This window comes from Bacillus rossius, chromosome 3 (genome assembly GCF_032445375.1).
Source record: "Bacillus rossius redtenbacheri isolate Brsri chromosome 3, Brsri_v3, whole genome shotgun sequence".
NCBI classification, from domain to species: Eukaryota; Metazoa; Arthropoda; class Insecta; order Phasmatodea; family Bacillidae; genus Bacillus; species Bacillus rossius.
This window is the reverse complement of record NC_086332.1, coordinates 120,705,793-120,726,450: the sequence shown is the minus strand read 5'-3', so window position 1 is coordinate 120,726,450 and position 20,658 is coordinate 120,705,793. Positions and strand designations below refer to the sequence as shown.

Genomic DNA, 20,658 nt, shown 5'->3' with positions numbered 1-20,658 from the left:
GATCCACAAGGTGAGGAGCAGCACGGAGACAGTTCATTACTTCACAAAGTACTTGTTTCAACATCATGCATTCATCACGTGTATAAGACTTTCTTATATAATAAGAACTACTTCGCCAAGTAGTGTTTGTTTGCCAAATAAGTCCCCGATTATGAATTCCACCCTCAGTGAGATGGTAATTCATTTCTGAAGACAGACATCTCTGGAATATCTTACCATAAAAGAGTAAGTATAACCACTCTATGGTAAAATAATGGCGTGAATTTGAGTTGCACAATGAGTTGGAAAAAAATTACTCTTTTTTAAACCAGGTTTTTTTTTATTACATTAGTTATTTTGGTTCTAAGCATGTTCAAATGAAAGCCATACAACATCCAACTTTTTGCCACTCATGTTGAACCAAAAAGTTATAACATCAAAGAACTGAAGTCCAGCCAATCTGCACATCTGACTGGGACGTAACCACAGAAAGGGTGTTTCCCCACAGGAGGAAGATTCTTCATTGAATGGGTGTTTCCCACAGAAAGGGCATTTACAGTACAGTCGGGGATTTCCCACAAAATAGGAGTTTTTTAAAATAATAAATTTATTTCCTTTTTTTTACACTTTTGACTACATTTACTAGTTAAATAAATTTTAGAGAAGTACGTATTTAGCTGGGTATAATATACAACTTATTCAGATAATTTAAATTATGAAATCTTAATTAGTATAAAATTATTTGTTTGTGTATGACAAGAAACATTAATGAGCAAAGTATTTTTGTTATTAGAGTGGAATTAGACCTTTGATCAAAATTTAAGAAGATATTGTATTTAAAAATATATTTAAGAAAAAACATTCTTTTTAAAAAAAAAACATGGTTTAAACCGTGGTTTAAATCAGCCAACCCTGGTTGCACGTAATCCATCATGAGGAATAAAATATGTGGTAAATAGGCAGGATATGTATTACATGCTGTTAAATCTGACAAGGTGTGTATTCTTTTGTGTACTGAAAGTAATTCGTACTATACTTCAAAGAAAAGTTTATTTATTATTTATGATTTGTATAAACAAAAAGTGTACACTACATAGAGGTAAGTTTTGCAGTTATTTATAAATACAAACTATGTTACATAACATGCTATTTTATTACTTTAGACACAAACTAAATTTGTTTCTTTATTCGTTGTAATTTATCACAGGCCCTACTCTTTTAAATATCAGACCAAATAACAAACACCTTTTAATACTTTTTGTTTCTGTTTAAAATAAATGTTTGTCTATAATCATGCCATACTCCGACAAAAAATATTGAACACATAGTTATGGCCATAGGCTTCAAATATATAAAAAGATTTTGATGTAACCCAAAACAAATAAGAACTTGCAGTGGTTATGATGTCAGAAAATAATTTTAACTTAATAAGAAACAAGTTTTAATTGTTTGAATATTTATTTTTTAAGCATCCACTATTTAGACAAGGATACAATGGGAATATATAACCCACCCCCCCTTAAACTTTCACTCACACTTTGTCAATTCCTCAGACATAGGTAGGCCTACCTAAGTTTTATTTATTTATTGTAACTGAACAATTTTTTTTTTGTGTGGTAATAATGTTATGCTACAAGTATAATATTAATGTATAAATATTTTATAATAATTAATAAAAGTAAAATAAAAAGTATTTATTTCATAGCCATAAAGCATGATGTCCACTAGAATGTAGGTATACCTTAACCCACACATTCAAAGTTTGGTATACTCCACGTATAATTGAGATATAAATTGTCCACTCTAGTGGACGAATGGACTGAAAGGGTTAAGTTACAAAAAATTAAGCCAGATTTCTGTGAAGGCAATATGTTATTTTGGGTGATGTTAGGGTTGCCAACCATCCCGTATTGTACGGGATTTCCCGTATTCTATGACTAAAAGAATTATCCCGTACGTAGGCAGGACGGGACGTGATATGTCCCGTATATTGTTTAAAGTTCAATTCACACACCTGCATAAAATTGAAAAAGTATTTTCCCGCCTGCGCCGCACCACCTGTTATATGTATTGCGACATTGCGGGGCTCCGTTTACTCCGCAGTTCACTGGCCACCAAATAGTTCATGTTGACGCCGACAGGTGGCATCACTCGTCCGCGCTTAGTCTGTTATGTTTAAGTTGATATTGTGTTGAGTTGAAAACGGATAAAGTTGAGTAAATCGGGTAAAGTTGAGTTGAAAAAAATGTGCGATTCGCCACCGCGAAAAAAAAAAACGGCTGTGCGTTAATTTAGTTCGATGGGAACATAACTATAAGTGGCTAACATGTAGTGATAACAGTTACAAAGCCAAATGTGTACTTTGCAAAAGAGAGTTTTCAATAGCACACGGCGGTGAAAACGATTTAAAACAGCATGCTTCAACATTGTTACATAGAAACACAGTTCAACAAGCAAATGCGAGTGAAAAATCTAAGATAAACAGTTATTTCGTAAAACAAGCCACTAGTGATCAAAATTCTGTTGTAGCTCTTTAGCAACCTCTCCTTCTCCCACTTTTTTCCTGATCACATTTTGCATTGGAGAGAGTTGAAGTTAGTTTACCAATGTTCAATCACATATGAGTTGTCTGGAATTTTTATACTTTGTTAAGTGAAAATATCTTTATGTATTAAATTCACCACTCAAAAAAATTATTAGGCCAATACAAAAAATTTTAATATTTCAAGCAGGTGCATAATTTATTTTCAGATACAAAAACTGCTAAAATAGCACCAATTTGCATCTAAAATTCAAATTTTTCCGGGGGAGGACCCCTGGACCCCCCGCTCTATCAGGTGGGGTTCAGTGTCCCTTATGGTCAGGGTGAAATAGTTGGTAACCCTAGGTGATGCAAGGTAAGCTGTTACGATACATGGAACCACAAACTTCAAAGGCAGTGATGCAGGTTGAGAATGAAGATGTAACTGTCCAAACCCCTTGTCCTCAATGTAAGTTTTTTACATGCAAAAATTCTCATCTTATTTATTTTTTTCTGTATCAGCAGCTGACAAACTTATCATAGCTACAACCATATACAGGTCTAGCACTGGTAAGGTTTTACCCTCAGGAGTCTAGTAGTATAGTGCACAAGTTAATCCCACATAGTTAGGACCTACTTAGTTGTGTTCGAGTTGTGTGCATGAGAGAGAGGCATATGCGAGAAGACTAGGGCTGGTTTATTACTTTCTATGTCATCATCATCATCAATGTTTCCAGCCTGTGGCTTTCTATATGTACCTATCACAAATAATTGAAGAAAGGAAAATTATGCCAGAATAAAACAATTATGTTCAGCAAAATGTTTTTTCAATACTACTTCACAGTTAAGTATGGCAACGCTGTATTTAGTTCAAAATGGAAGGGGCGAATTTTCTAGAATTCAACCTCTTTCGTGGGGGTGCAGGGACTATGATACAATACAGTAATAAACAGGAACAAAAGAAAAGCCATTGTTTAATAAAAAAAATTACTTTGTGGAGATTAGTTACAAATTTTCTATCCACAGCTCCTTGCTTTTCCAATTCAAAAGATTATCTCCCCCTCCACCCTACCCCTTCCTACCACATCCTGTATATGCTCTTGCAAAATGGTCTCATTTAATGATGTCCTTCAATTGAACTTTCAGCATTTAGTTATAAAATCATGAATTCTGAAAAACCTGAGTTTAATTTTAATAAAAGGTTTGAGAAAAAAAAAATTGAATAATTTTTTTCGGCCAACCCTTGCCCGATGATTTTTTATTAGTTGAATGAAATAAAAAAAATTTATGCAAATTCATACCTCCCAAAAAAACTTTAATGGACTCATTACAATTTATTTGTAACTAAAATCAGATCTGTATGTAATTACTGAAGGAGATGAAGCAATCACAAACAGGTATGTAGTCACTACAAAATAATTTTGCTGTCACTAAAAATGTTAAAATTTGTTAGGGTGAAAGTTAACAATTACACCCCCCCCCCCCCCCCAACCAAAAGAATAATGTTCCATAGAGAAATGCTACGGGGCGGAGCAGAAGGCAAGTAGGTAGGTACCGTCCACGGGGCACGTGCACACTCGTCATGGCAGTGATTCATTACAGCACAGGCAGCACAGGGCGTCCATAAAGTTCCGTCTAGATGTCGTTGCAGTCACGGAAGACTCGAAGAATAGAGGAGAAGGGGTAGTGGGGTCGATAAGCTGTGCCTGCTGCCGACGGCGCCGTATGGACGAGAGGCGCGTCTCTCACGCACGTGTCAACAACCCTTAGCTTCGTGTTGCTCAGCAAGTTTCACGTATAGTGTCTGTAGATATTAATATAATCAGAATCAAATCATTGACGTGAAATTTTCTCTTGCTTTTCATAGCCAACTAAAATTTTTATTAATTCTCTCTCCAAAGCTATCAAAGCATTTTCTAATACATTCGCCACATTGAGGTTATGGCACAAACATTCTATTTTAAAAACTGCCATTAGAGTAATATTATCTATATTGCAGATTATTTACTACAGTGATAACCGAATAATATAATATATAGTGAATCATTACAATAAATCAAACAACATACTCGTACGAGGCGCAAGTTTCATTGTTTATTTACTTCATCACGTGTAACTTTCATAGCCTCAAAAATAGTTCTTAGATAAGATATACATACCATGGAGTTAGGAACTGAACTTCATACCTTGAATCTTAACGTTTGCGCATACGGCTATAGTCTAGCTTATGCTTAGATTGCAGTAAATTGGGACCACAATTTCCAGACCAGCTTTATGTTAAAAATTGTATTTGTTTAACATCATTAATTTTAATAAGTTTCAATATTTTTATTTTTATGTTTATTTATTTTTAAAACTATAAATTCGAGGCTATTGACAGTATTATTATACTTGTCCTTTTGACAAAAATATAATTCAATGCTAAAAACAATATTTCACAGGAGAAACTATTCATAACAGTCCGTCACTATTAATAACAAGGCATTATAAACTTATGTGCTAGGTATGCTGAAAAGAGCAAAAATGTTTGATTTTAAATACTTTACATAAGTGTTTAAGGAAACAGTTGAAAACAAAAGAACATGTCTTACATTTATCACTCCTTAGAAATAAATAATTAATGTTATCAGATAATGCTATTGATAAAGTACTATAGAATAATGTATTTACAAAATTCTCTATCCAATTTTCCTATACAAAATACCATATTTCAGAACATTTAAAAAAAAAATTCTTTACAATACAATGTTGTATTAAAATTGGTTTTGCTAGATTGTGTAGATCTGGCTATAGAACACAACGAAACAAGGAAAGCTCTATTGATGGCATAAAACGTGCAGCAGAAAAAAAAATTGACATTTAAATGCTCACTGCTATTTAAGGATGAGACTTCCTATAGAACTATAGTTCTTGCTTAGTTTGGCCTCAGAAATCTGATGGTACCGAAGCAATTTTGTTTGTTTACAAATATCACTTTAAAATACACGTTTTTATTTAATAAAATTTAACATATTCTATGCAGCTGTACATGCGGAATTTCCTGCCAAATGTAACAACCCTGTCTGTCCTATAAACATACAAATAATTTTTTTTTATTTTTTTTTTCAAAATATATAAAACACAAAAAAAAAAATCTCACTAAATATACAGCTCCAGTCTTCAAGATTTTATAACATATACAACAAAATGTGGGGGTTTGGAGACAAAGCCCCCAAGAGCGCAGGCGAGTGTATCGAATATACTTACAGAGAGCTAGACACTTTAAATTGTGAAAGTACGTAGATATCGTTCCATAAACGACGGTAAAATCCCGAAAAGGTTTTTTTTTTAATTTTAAATCACCGAAAAAATTTTAAAACTCTCAATAATCTACCATGTGAGGCCATTGTACTGTTGTCATAGAAGATTCGTCATGGCAACACCATTGTTAGAGATGATGGAAAATCGTCTGAACAGTGTAGAGACGCGAATAATTGCTATAAACATGTTTATTGATGACAAAATACTAAAATATCTTATTGGCGTCAAAACGCTATAATATCTGATTTAAGACAAACTGCTATAGTTTCACCAAACCGCGAATTTTCATAAAACCATTTCTTCACACTTGTTTTCGCGATGGAACCAAATGTTTGTTTATTTGTAAGTCATGGCCATACATTAAATCTATAAAACTCCATATTGGACACTTGGCCTGCTTATCACGGAGAATCACCTTTTCTAGCTGTCGGCATTGTGGTCAATTTGGTATTTCGGTGTTGTGGTCAATTTGGCATTTCGGCATTGTGGTGCATCCCCCGTACCTCCTTGCCTGTTAATTAAAGCCCGGGTCCCAGCCCTGTTCGCAGCACGCCACAGCAGTGTCCGCAGTGTCTGTGACATCACTTCCGCTCCATGCGCTGGAGTGCGAGGCGCCTCGCACTCCAGCGCAAATCTCTCTTTGTTACTTCTGTTTTTCTGTTTGTTTCCTTTGGTATAATGTGTGTGTTTTGTAGCGGCACTTCTGAAAGCAATGTGCTATAGTAAACTGCCCCTGAACTGTAGTATTCCTTTACGACTTAATCCACCTGCCGCCTATTTGCCTTGTCATACACGGGCCCCCAACACGTGCACCAACTAGTAGTCCACTAAGTTTTCGCTGCAGAGTTCTTCGCGTGGGTGACGTTCTCGGTCAGCCACACTGGGCCGACGGTCCACTCCCGCCTCAGAGCTAGAGGCTGCTCTTTCCACAGAGCTGGCGCCGGACAAGCAAACATCTAATCATCAGCAAAGCGACTGAGCGACGTCCGCCAGTCTCCACCCCTCTGTCGCAGATGGGACCGCGACAAAGCGTGTTAAATAATTCCAACAAAAAAAATAATTTCCTGAATATATTTTTAATCAAACTATTTATACATAACCTGTTTTGTTTATCCTTTACCTTGTTTTCATTTATTTCTTAAAACTCGTTTATTATAACATTTACATGCCACATACATAACTTAGTTCCTCCTTCACCAGTGTCCATCTTGAAAACTGCTCTCACCCTCAACTGTCTCGTATTACCAACCTCACAACATACACAACACCTTCCCTTTACTGATATCTAATTGGTTTACAAATTTTGCGACCTACTCTGGTAATATAGGTACTTATTCAGAGGAGTGGCATGAACATTCAAATCATTATCAGTGTTGTTTGGTACATTTCCTGATAACGAACTGTTATCAAAACCTTTAAAGTCTGGGGAGCTAATTTGTCCCTTTACCTTTTTCACTACTTCCGCAAACTCACTTTTGTCAGAATTACTTATCACACACAAGTCCCTGTCATCTTCAACACATTCTCTGCTTCTACAATTTGCATTATTAATCACACACATGTCCCTGTCGTCATCCACATATTCACTGCTTCTACGATTTTCATTTACATCGCCCTTACTGAAACGATCACCACTTGGACCAGCACACTGGTCCTCTGGCAATACCTTTTGACAGGATGGCCTCAGATACTTAGTATTTCTACGCAACAGCTTGCCTGACTTGTCACTTATTATGTACGACCTGGGTGTTTCATGTTTTTTTCACAATGGTGGCTGGCTCCCACACTTTATCTTTTTGAACCACGGCAGGCTGACCCCTGGCATATTCTAGGGTCTTTCTCTGTGCCCTTTCATCATATTCCTGCTTGGTCTGTAACTGCTTGGAAAGTAATTTTGTTTTCACATTTGGAAATACCTTTCGAACTAGGTTATTGGTTGCTATAGGAATTCGTGTTCTAACAAGACGACTCATTAATATCTGTGCAGGTGCATACTCTAGACCAGCCAGAGGAGTGTTACGGTATTCCATTAGAGCCAGCCAATATTCAATTCCTGCTTCTTTGCTCTTGCGTAGTATGGTTTTAGCAATTCCAACCCCTTTTTCAGCCATGCCATTTGACTGATGATAATGGAGACTGGATGTGCAAAACTCGAACTCATATTCACGAGCAAAGCATTTACATTCATAAGATTGAAACGGAACATTGTCACAAACTATAGTTCTAGGTATCCCATGAGTGCAGAAGATACCTTTCAGAGCACTAATTACACTATGTGACTGCTTACTGGATAATAGCACAATTTCCAACCACTTCGAGAAATAATCATATACAACAAGGTAACTCTTGCCTTCGAACTCCAGAATATCAACTCCCACTTTTTCAATGGGTAATGTAGGGACTGGGTGTGGGATAAGTGATTCTTTTCTATTAGTGATCCTGTACTTTTCACAGACTTTGCACTCTGACACAAACCTCTCTATGTCCACACTCATACCAGGCCAATCAAACAAAGAGCGTGCTCTGGATTTGGTTTTACCAATGCCAAAGTGACCTTCATGAAGCATGTGTAACATTTTCCCTCGTAATTTTTTAGGGACAACAATTTGGTCCTCATAGAACAAGAGATTATCTTCTACATACAAGTCATTCTGAATTGGCCAATACGGATGACAACTTACCGGCGCATGCGTTTTTTTGTAAGGCCATCCCGTTTTCACTAGTTTGACTACATCCTTTAGCACAGTGTCTTCATCATCTTCATCTACTCCATCCTTGATGTAACCACGTAACAGCAAATCCACAATGTGCATCATTTTCCCTGGTAAATAATGTACATCCAGGTGGTACTTCAGCAATTTGAGCTTCAGCCGTTGGAGTCGAGAGGACATGATTTTAGCCACAGGTTTTTTCATAATAGGTACCAGGGGCTTGTGATCAGTTAGAATTTCCACAGTACGGCCATAAATAAAGTAATGGAACTTTGTTGTAGCAAACACAATTGCCAATAACTCTTTCTCGATTTGAGCCCAATTTTTCTCACTCTCAGTTAGGCTTTCTGACCCATATGCAATAGGCTGTCCATTTTGAAGTAGGCAGCACCCAAGGCCATTCTGCGAGGCATCACACTGTATCGTAAGAGGTTTTGCTGGATCAAATATCCCTAAGGCTGGCGCACTACTTACAGCAGATTTGATGTCAGTAACACAATCAGAGTGGCCTTTAAGCCACTGCCAGGTGACATCAGCCTCTAACAGTTCTCTCAGAGGTTCAGTAAGTGTTGCCATATTTGAAATGAATGGCCGCAAGTTATTAACCATTCCGAGAAACTTCTGTAGCTCCTTCCGATTTTGTGGATCTGGTAGGTGTTGAATAGCTACAACTCTATTAGGGTCAGGTTTAATCTGGTTTGCAGAAAACACATGTACCAGAAAACTTACTTCTGGTATCTTATATTGAAGTTTCTTAGGGTTAAATTTTATATTCATTTCTCTTGCTCTGTTTACAATTTGCATCACAATTTTGTCATGTTCTTCTTCAGTTTCTGCTGCAACAAGAATGTCATCAAAGTAAACAACAATGCCTTTAATCTCGCCAAATGCACGTTCATTTAGTTCCTGAAACTTCTCAGGTGCACACAACATTCCAAATGGTAAACGTAAGAATTTGTAACATCCCCACGGAGTCGAGAAAGTGCACAGGTCACACGAGGTCATGTCTAGTGGTATTTGCCAGAACCCATCTTTAAGATCAAAGACTGAAAACCTTTTTTCTGAAAGTTTTTCTGTTAGTTGCTCCAGTGTTGGTATTTGGTAATACTCTCTCTTTATTTCCAAGTTAAGGTCTTGCGGATCAAGGCACACCCTTAAAGTTCCATCAGATTTCTCAACTATGACAAGATTGCTAACCCATGAATCTGTCTCGGCCACTTTCTGTATGATTCCTTTCTTCTCTAACACAGCTAGTGTTTCCTTCAGCTTAACTGCAATAGTTTGAGGAGGACGTCGTGGTGGGTACATTTTTGGCACTGCATTGGCTGGCACATTGATCTTACAGTCATAGGGAAATTTTCCAAGCCCTGTAAAAATGTCATTATCTTTGATGAAAGTGTTCTTACTCTGTACTTCTTTCTCAGTTAATGGTAATTTTATAGATGTTTTGATGATGTTCTTCTCCATTGTATGAACCCTTTTAACTAGGTTGAGTTGAGCACATGCCTGTAACCCCAATATAGGAGTTCTATCTGCATCAGTTATTCTGAAATCCATCCTACTGAACTACATGTTTGGTTTCACATCGTAGGTTAACAACTCCTATGGGTTTGACTTTGAACCCCCCATAGCACTCAAGAACTTCACTGGTATTTCTTATCTTAAATTGTTTATTGATCTTTCTGAAAATGTTTCCAGGAATGATATTCACCTCAGAGCCTGAGTCTAGCTTAAATTTGACCTTCAAATCTTCAAGTAAAACCACTTCAAACCACATTGTTGTACCTTGTTTACCTACTTCAGCATTTTGTACATTGTCTACATTTCTTAACTCCAGACATCTCTCTATGCCGCTCACAAGATAGCATTCTTCATTTTCATCAGCAGGCATCCCTTCTTGATGATGTCTCACTATGTTTACACCATTAGTTCTACACATATTGGCAAAATGATTCAGTTTGCCACACTTAAAACATTGTTTTCCGAATGCAAAGCATTAATTTTTTTCATGCTGGAAGTTGCATTGTTTACATTTCAAGTTGCTCCCGTGGAATTGTTTACTGGTCTGTGGGGAATACTTCGGCGACTCTTTCTTCCATTTAGCCTTATGTTGCACTGTGCTAACTGCTACAGAAGCACCCCACTCGGGCGGCACAGACGACTTTTGCGTTTCTGTAGACTGAAGGCACTGAAGTTGTTGTTCGATGATTTCTGCTAGCTTCTCTAAATCACATGCTTTCTCTAAGGTTAAATCTTTGGTTCGCAGCATTTCCTTCTGCAAAGTCTTGTCCCGCACACCCATGAAAACACAGTCTCTAATTATTTCATCTGTTTGGGACCCAAACTCACAGCTGCGCACCAACTTCTTCAAGTCCGTGATGAACTGCTGAAATGGCTCACCTTCCTTTTGTTTTCGCGAATAGAGCACAAAACACTCATACGGAACAGTTCTTTTCTCACTAGCATACATTTCAAATGCTGCTATCACCGCGTCGAACTGTTTTCGATCATCATCACTTCGGTTAAAAGTATTGAAGACTTCCACCGCATCTTCACCGACAAGGTTAAGAAGTATTGCAGCTTTCACTTCCGAAGGTTTTTCCGACTTCCCCGACGCCAACATATAAATATCAAAGTTCTGCCTGAACTTCCGCTAGTTTTCGTTAACATTGCCCGATAAATCCAACGCACTCGGTTTATTTGTGTCCGACATTGTCACTGGAATGCCACGTGAGCGAATTAGCACTGTATCCTTATCGATTATGCGGGAAATGTTAGGTCCGAGTCACTCGACTGCGCCATGTTTTGTTTATCCTTTACCTTGTTTTCATTTATTTCTTAAAACTCGTTTATTATAACATTTACATGACACATACATAACTTAGTTCCTCCTTCACCAGTGTCCATCTTGAAAACTGCTCTCACCCTCAACTGTCTCGTATTACCAACCTCACAACATACACAACATAACCTCTTTGACATAATGCTTAATGGAAGCAGTGATACTTGAAAACTTAAACCCATTTTATTCTTCAAATCGTGTATAGCTCCTAAAATTGTTTAATGTTTTTGTTTATATTATAAACAGGTGTTCCAAATGCTTTATAATCTTTATAGAGTGAAGTATATTTTTCAAGTACCTATCTTGTTACATGTTAGTTTTTGTGAGTGAATATAACGATTTCAAATTATTTTGCAATCAGTAGGTAATTATTACAGCCGTAAATAGCACATATTGTACCAGTTTGGCCGTGCATTTATTCCATTATCAGGATATCCCAACTAATTTCAACACTGATTTAACGTCACGTTATACGTTGCGAGAACACACACATTAGAATACAAGCCAAATTATCACACATTATTCTTCATTATGCAATGACTAGCCAATATCCCGCGGCTTTGCTCGCGCAGTTCCAGTGTCGTGCTGATATGTAACCACTGAAAGGAAAGTGAGTGATTAATTCCGAACAGTTTTACTAAAGAAATAAGTAGACAAAATAAAGGTGCGTAATTTCATTCATAACCAAACCGTTGTAGGAGTACTACCTACTAGAGGCCACACTTTGAGGCGCCAGATAAATATGTACGGAAACACACCAGTTTCTCTTTTGTTGATCTATATGTATATAAATGGCCCCACTTTGGTGTGCCAGTAAATATGTGGGTACACTTCTCTGTACTAAAGGACTCCACTTTTTGGTTAGACAATTAATAATGTATGTACCTCTATGTAAAAGGCTGTAGGTACTTAGATAAAAATCAATTTGTGTACCTATGTGTTATTCCTACTAGGCCACAGTTAGGTAATTACTTAAAATTCATAGGTATGGTTATAGTTATGATGGGTAAGTTATAATAACATATAAAACACACTAGTAACTTAAAATTTTTATTAATGAAAATATCTCAGGTTTATTTTAATAATAATAAAATTATTTATTACTTTCCAAAAATTCCTAACCATTTGTTGGCACTGCAGAACACCTATAAATTAAAAATGTCTGGAGTGACGATGCGCACATTCTGTTACTAAGCAAATGTCTCTTTGGTTCGGGTTGGCAAATCTCTTACACAGGTTCAGTTTATACCTAGGGTTCATATAAGTTTTTACCTCGGCTAGATAAAATGACTTAGGTCGGTAGAGCTCTGATGCTGTCTCTCATCAGACCACTGGGTGATGACAGTTGTGTGTAAAATTAAAGTATCAAATTATATTCTCGTAGTTAAAATTTACAATAGTTCAGTTCATCAATGTTTATTTTTATAATTGGGCCGCAAAAATACCGATATGTAGATGAGATACGTGATTACTAGCGAAATGGAGTAACTAACTCTGACATTTGTTACTCACGTATATTTCTCACTCCTATTAACTTTATATATTTAGATAAAGCCCTATTAATACTTATTTACGTCCTAACAATACAATTCTATCATCCTTTAGTGCGGATGCCTATCTTTTCTAACTATATTTCAGGATTATTATTCGTCGACGTCTTGTAGGAGTTCTTTCATTAGCAGGCCATTTCATTCTCTCTTAAAACTTCTTAAATTAAGTCCTCTTAACAATGTGTGACAGATTTTTAACTACGGCTCCTGATTGGCCGAGAACTACAGTTACATTATTTAAAGTCAGACACCTTAAATCTGCGTGCAACAATAGCGCGGAACACAAAATTTCTCATTAAATTCAAATAAATAAATATTGGATTAACATTTTTCATTAAATAAAAACGGTGTCAAATTAACCGTTTACCGTTAAAAGTCAATAGCTCCTCAGAGGGGTCTGTTCGTCTCAAACGTTCATTTCTGTCCATAGAGTACCAATTACATAGATATACACATTAAAAATAAACAGGTTTCAAGTATTAAAAACTAATTACATATAGCAAATAAATATCAATTAAAATAAAGAATTACGTAATCTGGGCGGGAAACATATTATGTTACAGTACACCGTTTAAGAATAATACATTTTGAAAGTGGTTTTCGTATTCCTTTTTTATTATTTTTTGTATAGATTTTGTACCTATCTGATTTTATAACGTGCTTTTGAGCGCGACTTCGTCTGCGGGGACAGAAGAGAATGGACGAAGAGGGAAAATGAATTGTGTAAAAATGACAGATGAGAGTGATTTTTACTGCATTTTTGCGCTTCACTGACATGGAACAGTCAGCGGAATTGATGTTGTTTCTCACTCTTAATTGAACGCAATATGTTTGTGCAGACACCATGAGCAAGGTTCGTGCACTGACCAGCTTCTCTCCCGACAGCACCTCGAGCAGAGCGAGCAGTCGGGTGCCGTCCTTCAGGTCCTCGATCAGGTCCTCCATCCGCAGCGGTGGAACTCGCTGCAACACAGAGCACACTGTCAGGCCGCGTCGCTGCCTCCACACCACGTCATGTTTCTACATGTCACTTTGCCAATTCTAATACATCGATTCAATGACTAAACGATCTATATTTTCATATATATATTTTTTTTAACCATTGGCATTGCTATATATACATCGAACCTTGTTTTTTCTTGCTTTCGACTCGTTAAAGTTAAGGGCTCGGTTCAAGGTCACGGTTTTGATTCTGTTCCGCCGGAGAGCGCTAGTAGTCGTGTGCGGTCGAGCATTAGTTATAAGTGACATATCTTCCCGGGCGCCGCTTTCATCTGGTGTGTGGAAGGACAGACACGATATCTGAGGGGAAGAGCAGTCTGGTATGATTGAGAGAAAAAAAAAAACAATACCAAATTATATTTAAATAAATAAAGTAGAACCCAAGGAAAAAATCCAAATATAGTGATTGAAGAATTAAAACAGAATCTATTGTGAATCTCTACTGATAGAATAGTCAATTTAAAATTATTTTCATAAAGAATAAAACAATTTTTTCAATGGTTTCGTTTTTGGTACACAATTTTCTGATAACCTGAAACATTAACTATTTTTTTTAGTTTCTTAATATTACAATAATATCTCACATACTGTCTGACATGAAGATTTTATATGTTCAGCAAAATATGTGCCGTTAGGTTGTAACACGTGTTGCTGTACTTATATGCATTTTAAATTGTTCTGTATTAGACTATAACCGGATAGAAAGAATGCGTTAATTTGTGCGAAAAATTAAAATTCTTCAGTGCACTATAGGCCTATACATATCCAGGTTAAATTATGTGCCACCAATAAAAAATAAATCTCTTGAGGCATATTGACTTGAGGTTTGTTTAGGCTTGAATACTGTGGTTCCAGATCCTGCAATGATAAATAATGGAAAAAAAATGTTTTGAGTATTTTTTCTACAATAAATTTATTTTCATCTCATGGTTCACGATTAAAAGGGCCAGAAATTTTATTCTAATTCCTTACTTGATCTAATATTTATCACCACGTGGTGATTGTCTTGAGCTGCTTGCACTCTGAAGCCTCGTCTTGTAACTGTTATGTTTCCTTCATTGTTATAGAAATACCTCCCTTTCTTTCAACAGTGATTCCGCATGAACTTGTCATTCGACTCCTGCTTTTCATTTAAACAAGTTAGTACTTATCAAAATAATTTTGGTATGCAAAACAAATTCCCGAAAGTACCTCCTGCATTTGGTACAAGCTGTTACCTTGCTCTGGGAAATCACGATTGCCAGTCTCTTAAAACAGATACATTATCATTCGCACCGTAAAAACACATAGAGGTTTTAGTGAGTTGCAATACTAGTTTTATATAAACTTAACCGCACACTGTTATGATTTATTTTCATTGTCTAACTTCATTTTCTTCCTTTATTAAGAAAATTCATATTATCTACCAAAATAAAGTAATTAAATTATAAAAAAATTAACAATACTAAAAACCAAAATTTATAATGATTTTGTTATATTCGTTAAAGCTCAACCTATATTTGATTCGCCAGGTGAACTTGAGTTACAATTCAGACAGTAATAAAATATTTCTACAAAAGGTGATATTGGGTTGTGATTATTTGAACTCTCACAGGTTAATTGTGTACTCTTTGTATAAATATACACTTCAATAAAAATACAAAGAATAGGTACTTGCTTATAAAACGTTTAGAGCAAACGTTAATGTTTTGTAGGAGAAGCGGTAATTTTTGACGTGGTTCAAAACCTCGTCATTGCAAAACGTTTATATATATATATAAATAAAAAAACTGGATTATACATATTGTGCTCTAAGCAAATATGTATTGATACATTTTTTTCAACTTATTGCTATAATATTATTAAATGCATAGCTCAGTCCATTGGTTTATTCAATACTAGGTAGACTTAAATACTTTATTTCTACTTAATTTAATATGTTCACTAGCAATTTCAACAAAAACAAAAAATGTGTACGTGGAGTCCAAGCGCGACAGTAGTGAGACTTCTTATTGATTAAATATTATTAGGTGTAGGGAAAAAAATTCTCTTTGGCTACGGTCGCATGCAACAAAATATATACCGTAGGTGGATAATCTTTGATATATACCATGCAAGTATGCGAGCGCTAAATTACTCTATTGGGCAATTATGTAAGTGTGAAAGTATGCAATTATGCAAGTGTTAAAGTATATAACTATGCAAGTGTGTGTATAAAGTATGCAAGTGGCAAGTATGTTGCGTTATTTCACGTACCTCATGCTAATGGAATTTTCGTAACGCTCGAAAATTGTAGCCCCCTCAGCAAAGAAGTTTCACTTCACAACATTTTTCTATAATTAATAATTATTTTTTCTATAGTTAATTCTATAATATTTTCCATATAATTTTATACGGAAAATAATGTATATGAATAAACCAACACTTCATAGAAACCCACACCTGTTAGCCTAAATGAAAATGCGAGATGGTTTTCCTTACTTTATATTTAAGTTTGTTATGCGAACTATGTTTATTTTTCTCACTGGCTAACAAAAATTATTATTTACAATTTCTAAAAGTAAGTAGTAAAAAATGTTAGTAATCACGCAACATATATACAATATGTGAATCGGTTTCATATTTTTTTTACTATTACAACAAAATTGACACAATTAATACTGGGTATTAACATGATGAAAAGTTTGATTAATGCCATATTTTAAATATATATAAATAAACTGCATATTAAAGTAAACCCAAATTCTCTTGTATTCTTTAGATTTTATATTACTAGATTTTGAAACTAACCTATAAATGAAAATACAATCTCGTTAACTTCAAAATTGCTCGGTATTTGTTTCTAACTACTAAATTAACTTTGTTAAATTTTTTTTCAAGTGAAGTGTAAGAAATAAAATATTAAAAACTCATTCACCAGGTAATTTTTAAAATAAACAGTCGCAATATTTTTTTCTTCAGTATTTGGTTAAACGGACAGCCACATGTTCATTCTACCCCGATAAATGCTTGCTCTGGTCGGCAAGTGCTTAGGCTGTTTTCTGTTAGCATTCTAGGTATCGTGTGTATGGAGTAACGAATTATTTCTTCTCTTCTGGTACACAAACCTGTATACCCATGGGTATAACATAAGTTATAGCGAAGTTGGGCATCGTGTGGGATGGAATCTAGCCAGGGGTGTACTTGTGCAAGTGCCACACTCGCTGGTGTTCCTGGCGCAGTATCGCCTCTAAGCGCAAGGATGTGGACTGGCCGCAGTCTTCTCTCCATGCATGGGGCAGCTATGAGGTTGAGAGTTTATCCTAATATTATACGGCGGAGAAATTAAGATAAAGGTGTAATGCATGTCCCTTGAGTGCTTTCAAGAATAAGTACCATTTGTTTAATGCCTGAAAAATATTCCAAAAATATGGGTTTTAGCAGTTTTCAGTGTTATGAGAATCCAGTTTAAGAACGGAATGCAGAAACCAAGCCTCCCCCCTGGGATACGTAGAGCAGTGTGTGCACAGTGAGTGTGTGTGGCCACTCCAGGCGGCCCTGGCGGAGGCGAGCACACAGGGCCGGCGGCTGTCCTCCCGGGCCGAGAGGCGGCCATCAGCAGCCAGCCCGTGCCGTGCTGCGAGCGGCCTTGCATCCGTCCACTGTCACTTACAACACTGCGTGTTGCATTCATCATACCTAAACATGTTCGTAGAAACACTCGTTTTAGCCTTTTTCACTGTCCAAAAATTACACGTTATAGACCAAACCATGGAACTAAACTTGTATAGAAACACGCAATGGCTCTTAAATGCTATTCGTATCAAGATATCTGGAGCGGTTTGTAGATGGCGCGCTGACACGCGGAGCTCTGCGTGCCGTTTGGCGAAGAAGCCAGGCGCCCACATTGAAAGGCATGTTTAAAGCATTTCTGACGTCTTCAGGAGTCATTATAAAAACTATAGTTGTATCTGATTTTTAAAAAAATTAACCGACTTCAAAGGTCACGTGCAGACTGGAGTAGATTACCTTTAGCTACGTATACCTTTTTTTATTGCTAAGTCTGGAATGGTAGTGACGTCCGCCACATCCCCCCTCCCATAGGACTACCACTGGTATACTACATTCCCTCCCCCCTAAACTGAAAGTTATGAAAATAATTGTGATATTTCTTTGAAGGCGGTATGATATTTTTGGTGTTGCAGGGCGAGCTGTTAACAACTGCCGAAACAGCAAGCTATACACAGGAAGTGACTCACGTTGAAGTTGATAATGTTAACTACACAATGTTTATTAATAATCGCACAAGATTAAAATTTTCTATATTTTTTTCTATTTAATTTTTTCAATCTCTCTCCCCCCCCCCCTTTTTTTTTTGAAACCAGGAAAATAATTCCTGTATCCGCCCCTGGTCCCGCTCGTACATTAACAATACATGAAACACCCGAGCGCAACAAACAGTTGTCGACTAAACTTCACCCCAGATTTGTGACGCTAAATTTTTGACGTGAACCTTTTTTTTTTAATGCCAGAAGAAGTAAATGGGTAACGAAGTTAACGTGTGTAACGTATGTAACGAATATTGCTCGATGGCGCGTGGTTAGAAAGAAAGTTTGGAATTTAAACATCTTTAGGTACTGCTCGGTATATATGGCGGCAGCAGCGCATTATTTCGTATACCTACTTTCCAATACTTTTGTAAACGTTTACATGCTTTCTCATACTTCTGCATACATTTTGCGTACTTTTCCATAATTTTGCATACTCTTGCAAACTTTCGCATCTCTTAATTCACAAATCTAAACACTGAACTCTGAGGTTGGATCCAGTGTTAGCATTAGAATTGTGACAATTTGTATAAATGTTTCCTATAAGGTTACGTGTCACAACTATCGAAAGCCATTGATACATTCTCGGATTCCATTGAAGACATGGACAGACACTAGTAAATAAAGGTTGTTTCAAATATTAGAGTATCCTGGAAATGGTCCATATCTCTTATCTATCGCGCGTGGGGGTCACGTATTGTGCTGGCAGTGCAGTGCACGAGGAGGCGCCACATTCGTGGGTTCAGCAGCCTCCAGGATAGACTCCACGATCCTCTGCACACTTGGGCAGACATCACCTGTTCACTGGCTGCTGACTTGTGAGGCGACTCAACTAGTTAGCTCGGGATTCGATACTTCTTGGACTGAGGGTCTCTTACTGGCCCACAGACCTCCACATTAACAGAGAACCAATATCAGGCGCAGCATCACAAAGGTATGATTATTTGCATTTTAGCATGTCGCGAAATGAATCCGCGAAATTTTCCTGTCTGCCAGTGAGCAACTAACGCCAACTTCGTTATGTAAAACTGTGTGGAGTTTGCCCTGGCACCAGAAAATAGCACGAACTCCGCAGATGTGTAAACCACGTGGGGTTCTGGCAGAAGTGGAAGCCAATTCTCAAGCGCGAAGAAGCTGCTTCTAGCCTAGCGATCAAGTGTGAGGCGAAATGACATGCCCTACAGCAGCGCCGCTCCGTGATGAATCCTGGCAGTAAAATAATCCACGAGATTACGGTCACGTTCTGGTGAAAACATTTTCAGGAACCTTCGCCAAGCTAAAAATAAAAATGTTAACGCAACTTTCGTAATGCAAATGTGGTTGATTATTTGGCTGTTGACTTTGAAGCGTCTTGGCGAGACGCAGACTTTGAATTGGTGTTTTTAACATATTAGCTCTCGGTATACTGCAATTGGTTGGAGTAATTTCGTGAATGCGACGGATGTTAAGGAACGTAACTGTGTAACGGACGCTGCTGCTATCTATGGTGGATACCGCAAACCAACTTTCACAAAGCCAGTGAGTTTAAAAATATGGGCAGTATTTTTATAAAATTCCTTATCGAAAATCAAGTCAAAAGCTGGGAATCAGCATTTCTTCAAGTCTTTTTCGCTTTTATCGGAACCATTTCATTATATAGTTTACAATTTCGGTATGCTACTCGAATGATTCGATAGTCGACGTAGCTGATCGGGCAAAGAATTATAGCGGCGGGTGCGGAAACTACGTGTGATTCTCGTCCATAAATGTAATTTAAAACACAATTTACGTATATTTATGACATTCGGCATTATTTTAACAATTTTATATTAAATTTCGTGACCGAGTTTCGTTACACATCATTGGCCAGTACCGAAAGATTAGCTCACTTTTTTTTTCAGTAGAGACAGAGGTTTTCAGAGATGTTGGCAGATGAACTCGCGGGGGTAGTGTCGCTGCGGCTGTACGGCGGAACAAGGGACGAGGCTGCGGACTGTCCCGCGCTGACCTGTGGAGGCAGGCAGTGTGCCAACCCACGCAGGCCTCTGCAGTTACGGTCTTACGACACTCCTACCACCTCCCACCCCCTCGGCATCCCGCTTCTGGTTTAAAAGGCCAAGGCCGCATTTAAAGCTACCTGACGAAATAAGGCGTAGTATTTTCGCTCTTAAGTTGAACACTTAAAAAAATTTTTCAACTTAACAAATAAATCATACCTGGCCGTAACTGCTTGCCAATTAATTTTAACGTCTGGTATACTCGAAGTATAGTTTTTTAAGATGTTATGATTATTAAACGTTGCGTAATGTAAATTTTAGGAGCCAGTGAAGTCAGCTTTCCGTCTCGTAGACATACAAAGCAACTAGAGTCGCACACACACAATGAACAATGTGCAAGAACTTTTGAGGATGAATCTGCCGCTCTCCTCTCGAGCATTTTCCTGAAGTTGTTACGGGAACAAGTGGAGCACTGAGGTGAGTTACTGTGG

The 20,658-nt window shown here is 37.1% G+C and overlaps 1 protein-coding gene across 4 annotated transcripts in view; it reads right to left on the bottom strand.

Annotated features, from left to right (window-relative positions):
* Positions 1–20,658, bottom strand: part of LOC134531206 (muscle-specific protein 300 kDa) — a 602,384-nt gene that overhangs the window by 496,445 nt on the left and 85,281 nt on the right. For all 4 annotated transcript variants that reach the window (XM_063366862.1, XM_063366865.1, XM_063366863.1 and 1 more), the window contains exon 3: positions 13,771–13,866. In XM_063366862.1, the coding sequence (XP_063222932.1) occupies positions 13,771–13,866 (96 nt within the window). The remainder of the gene's footprint in view (positions 1–13,770; positions 13,867–20,658) is intronic.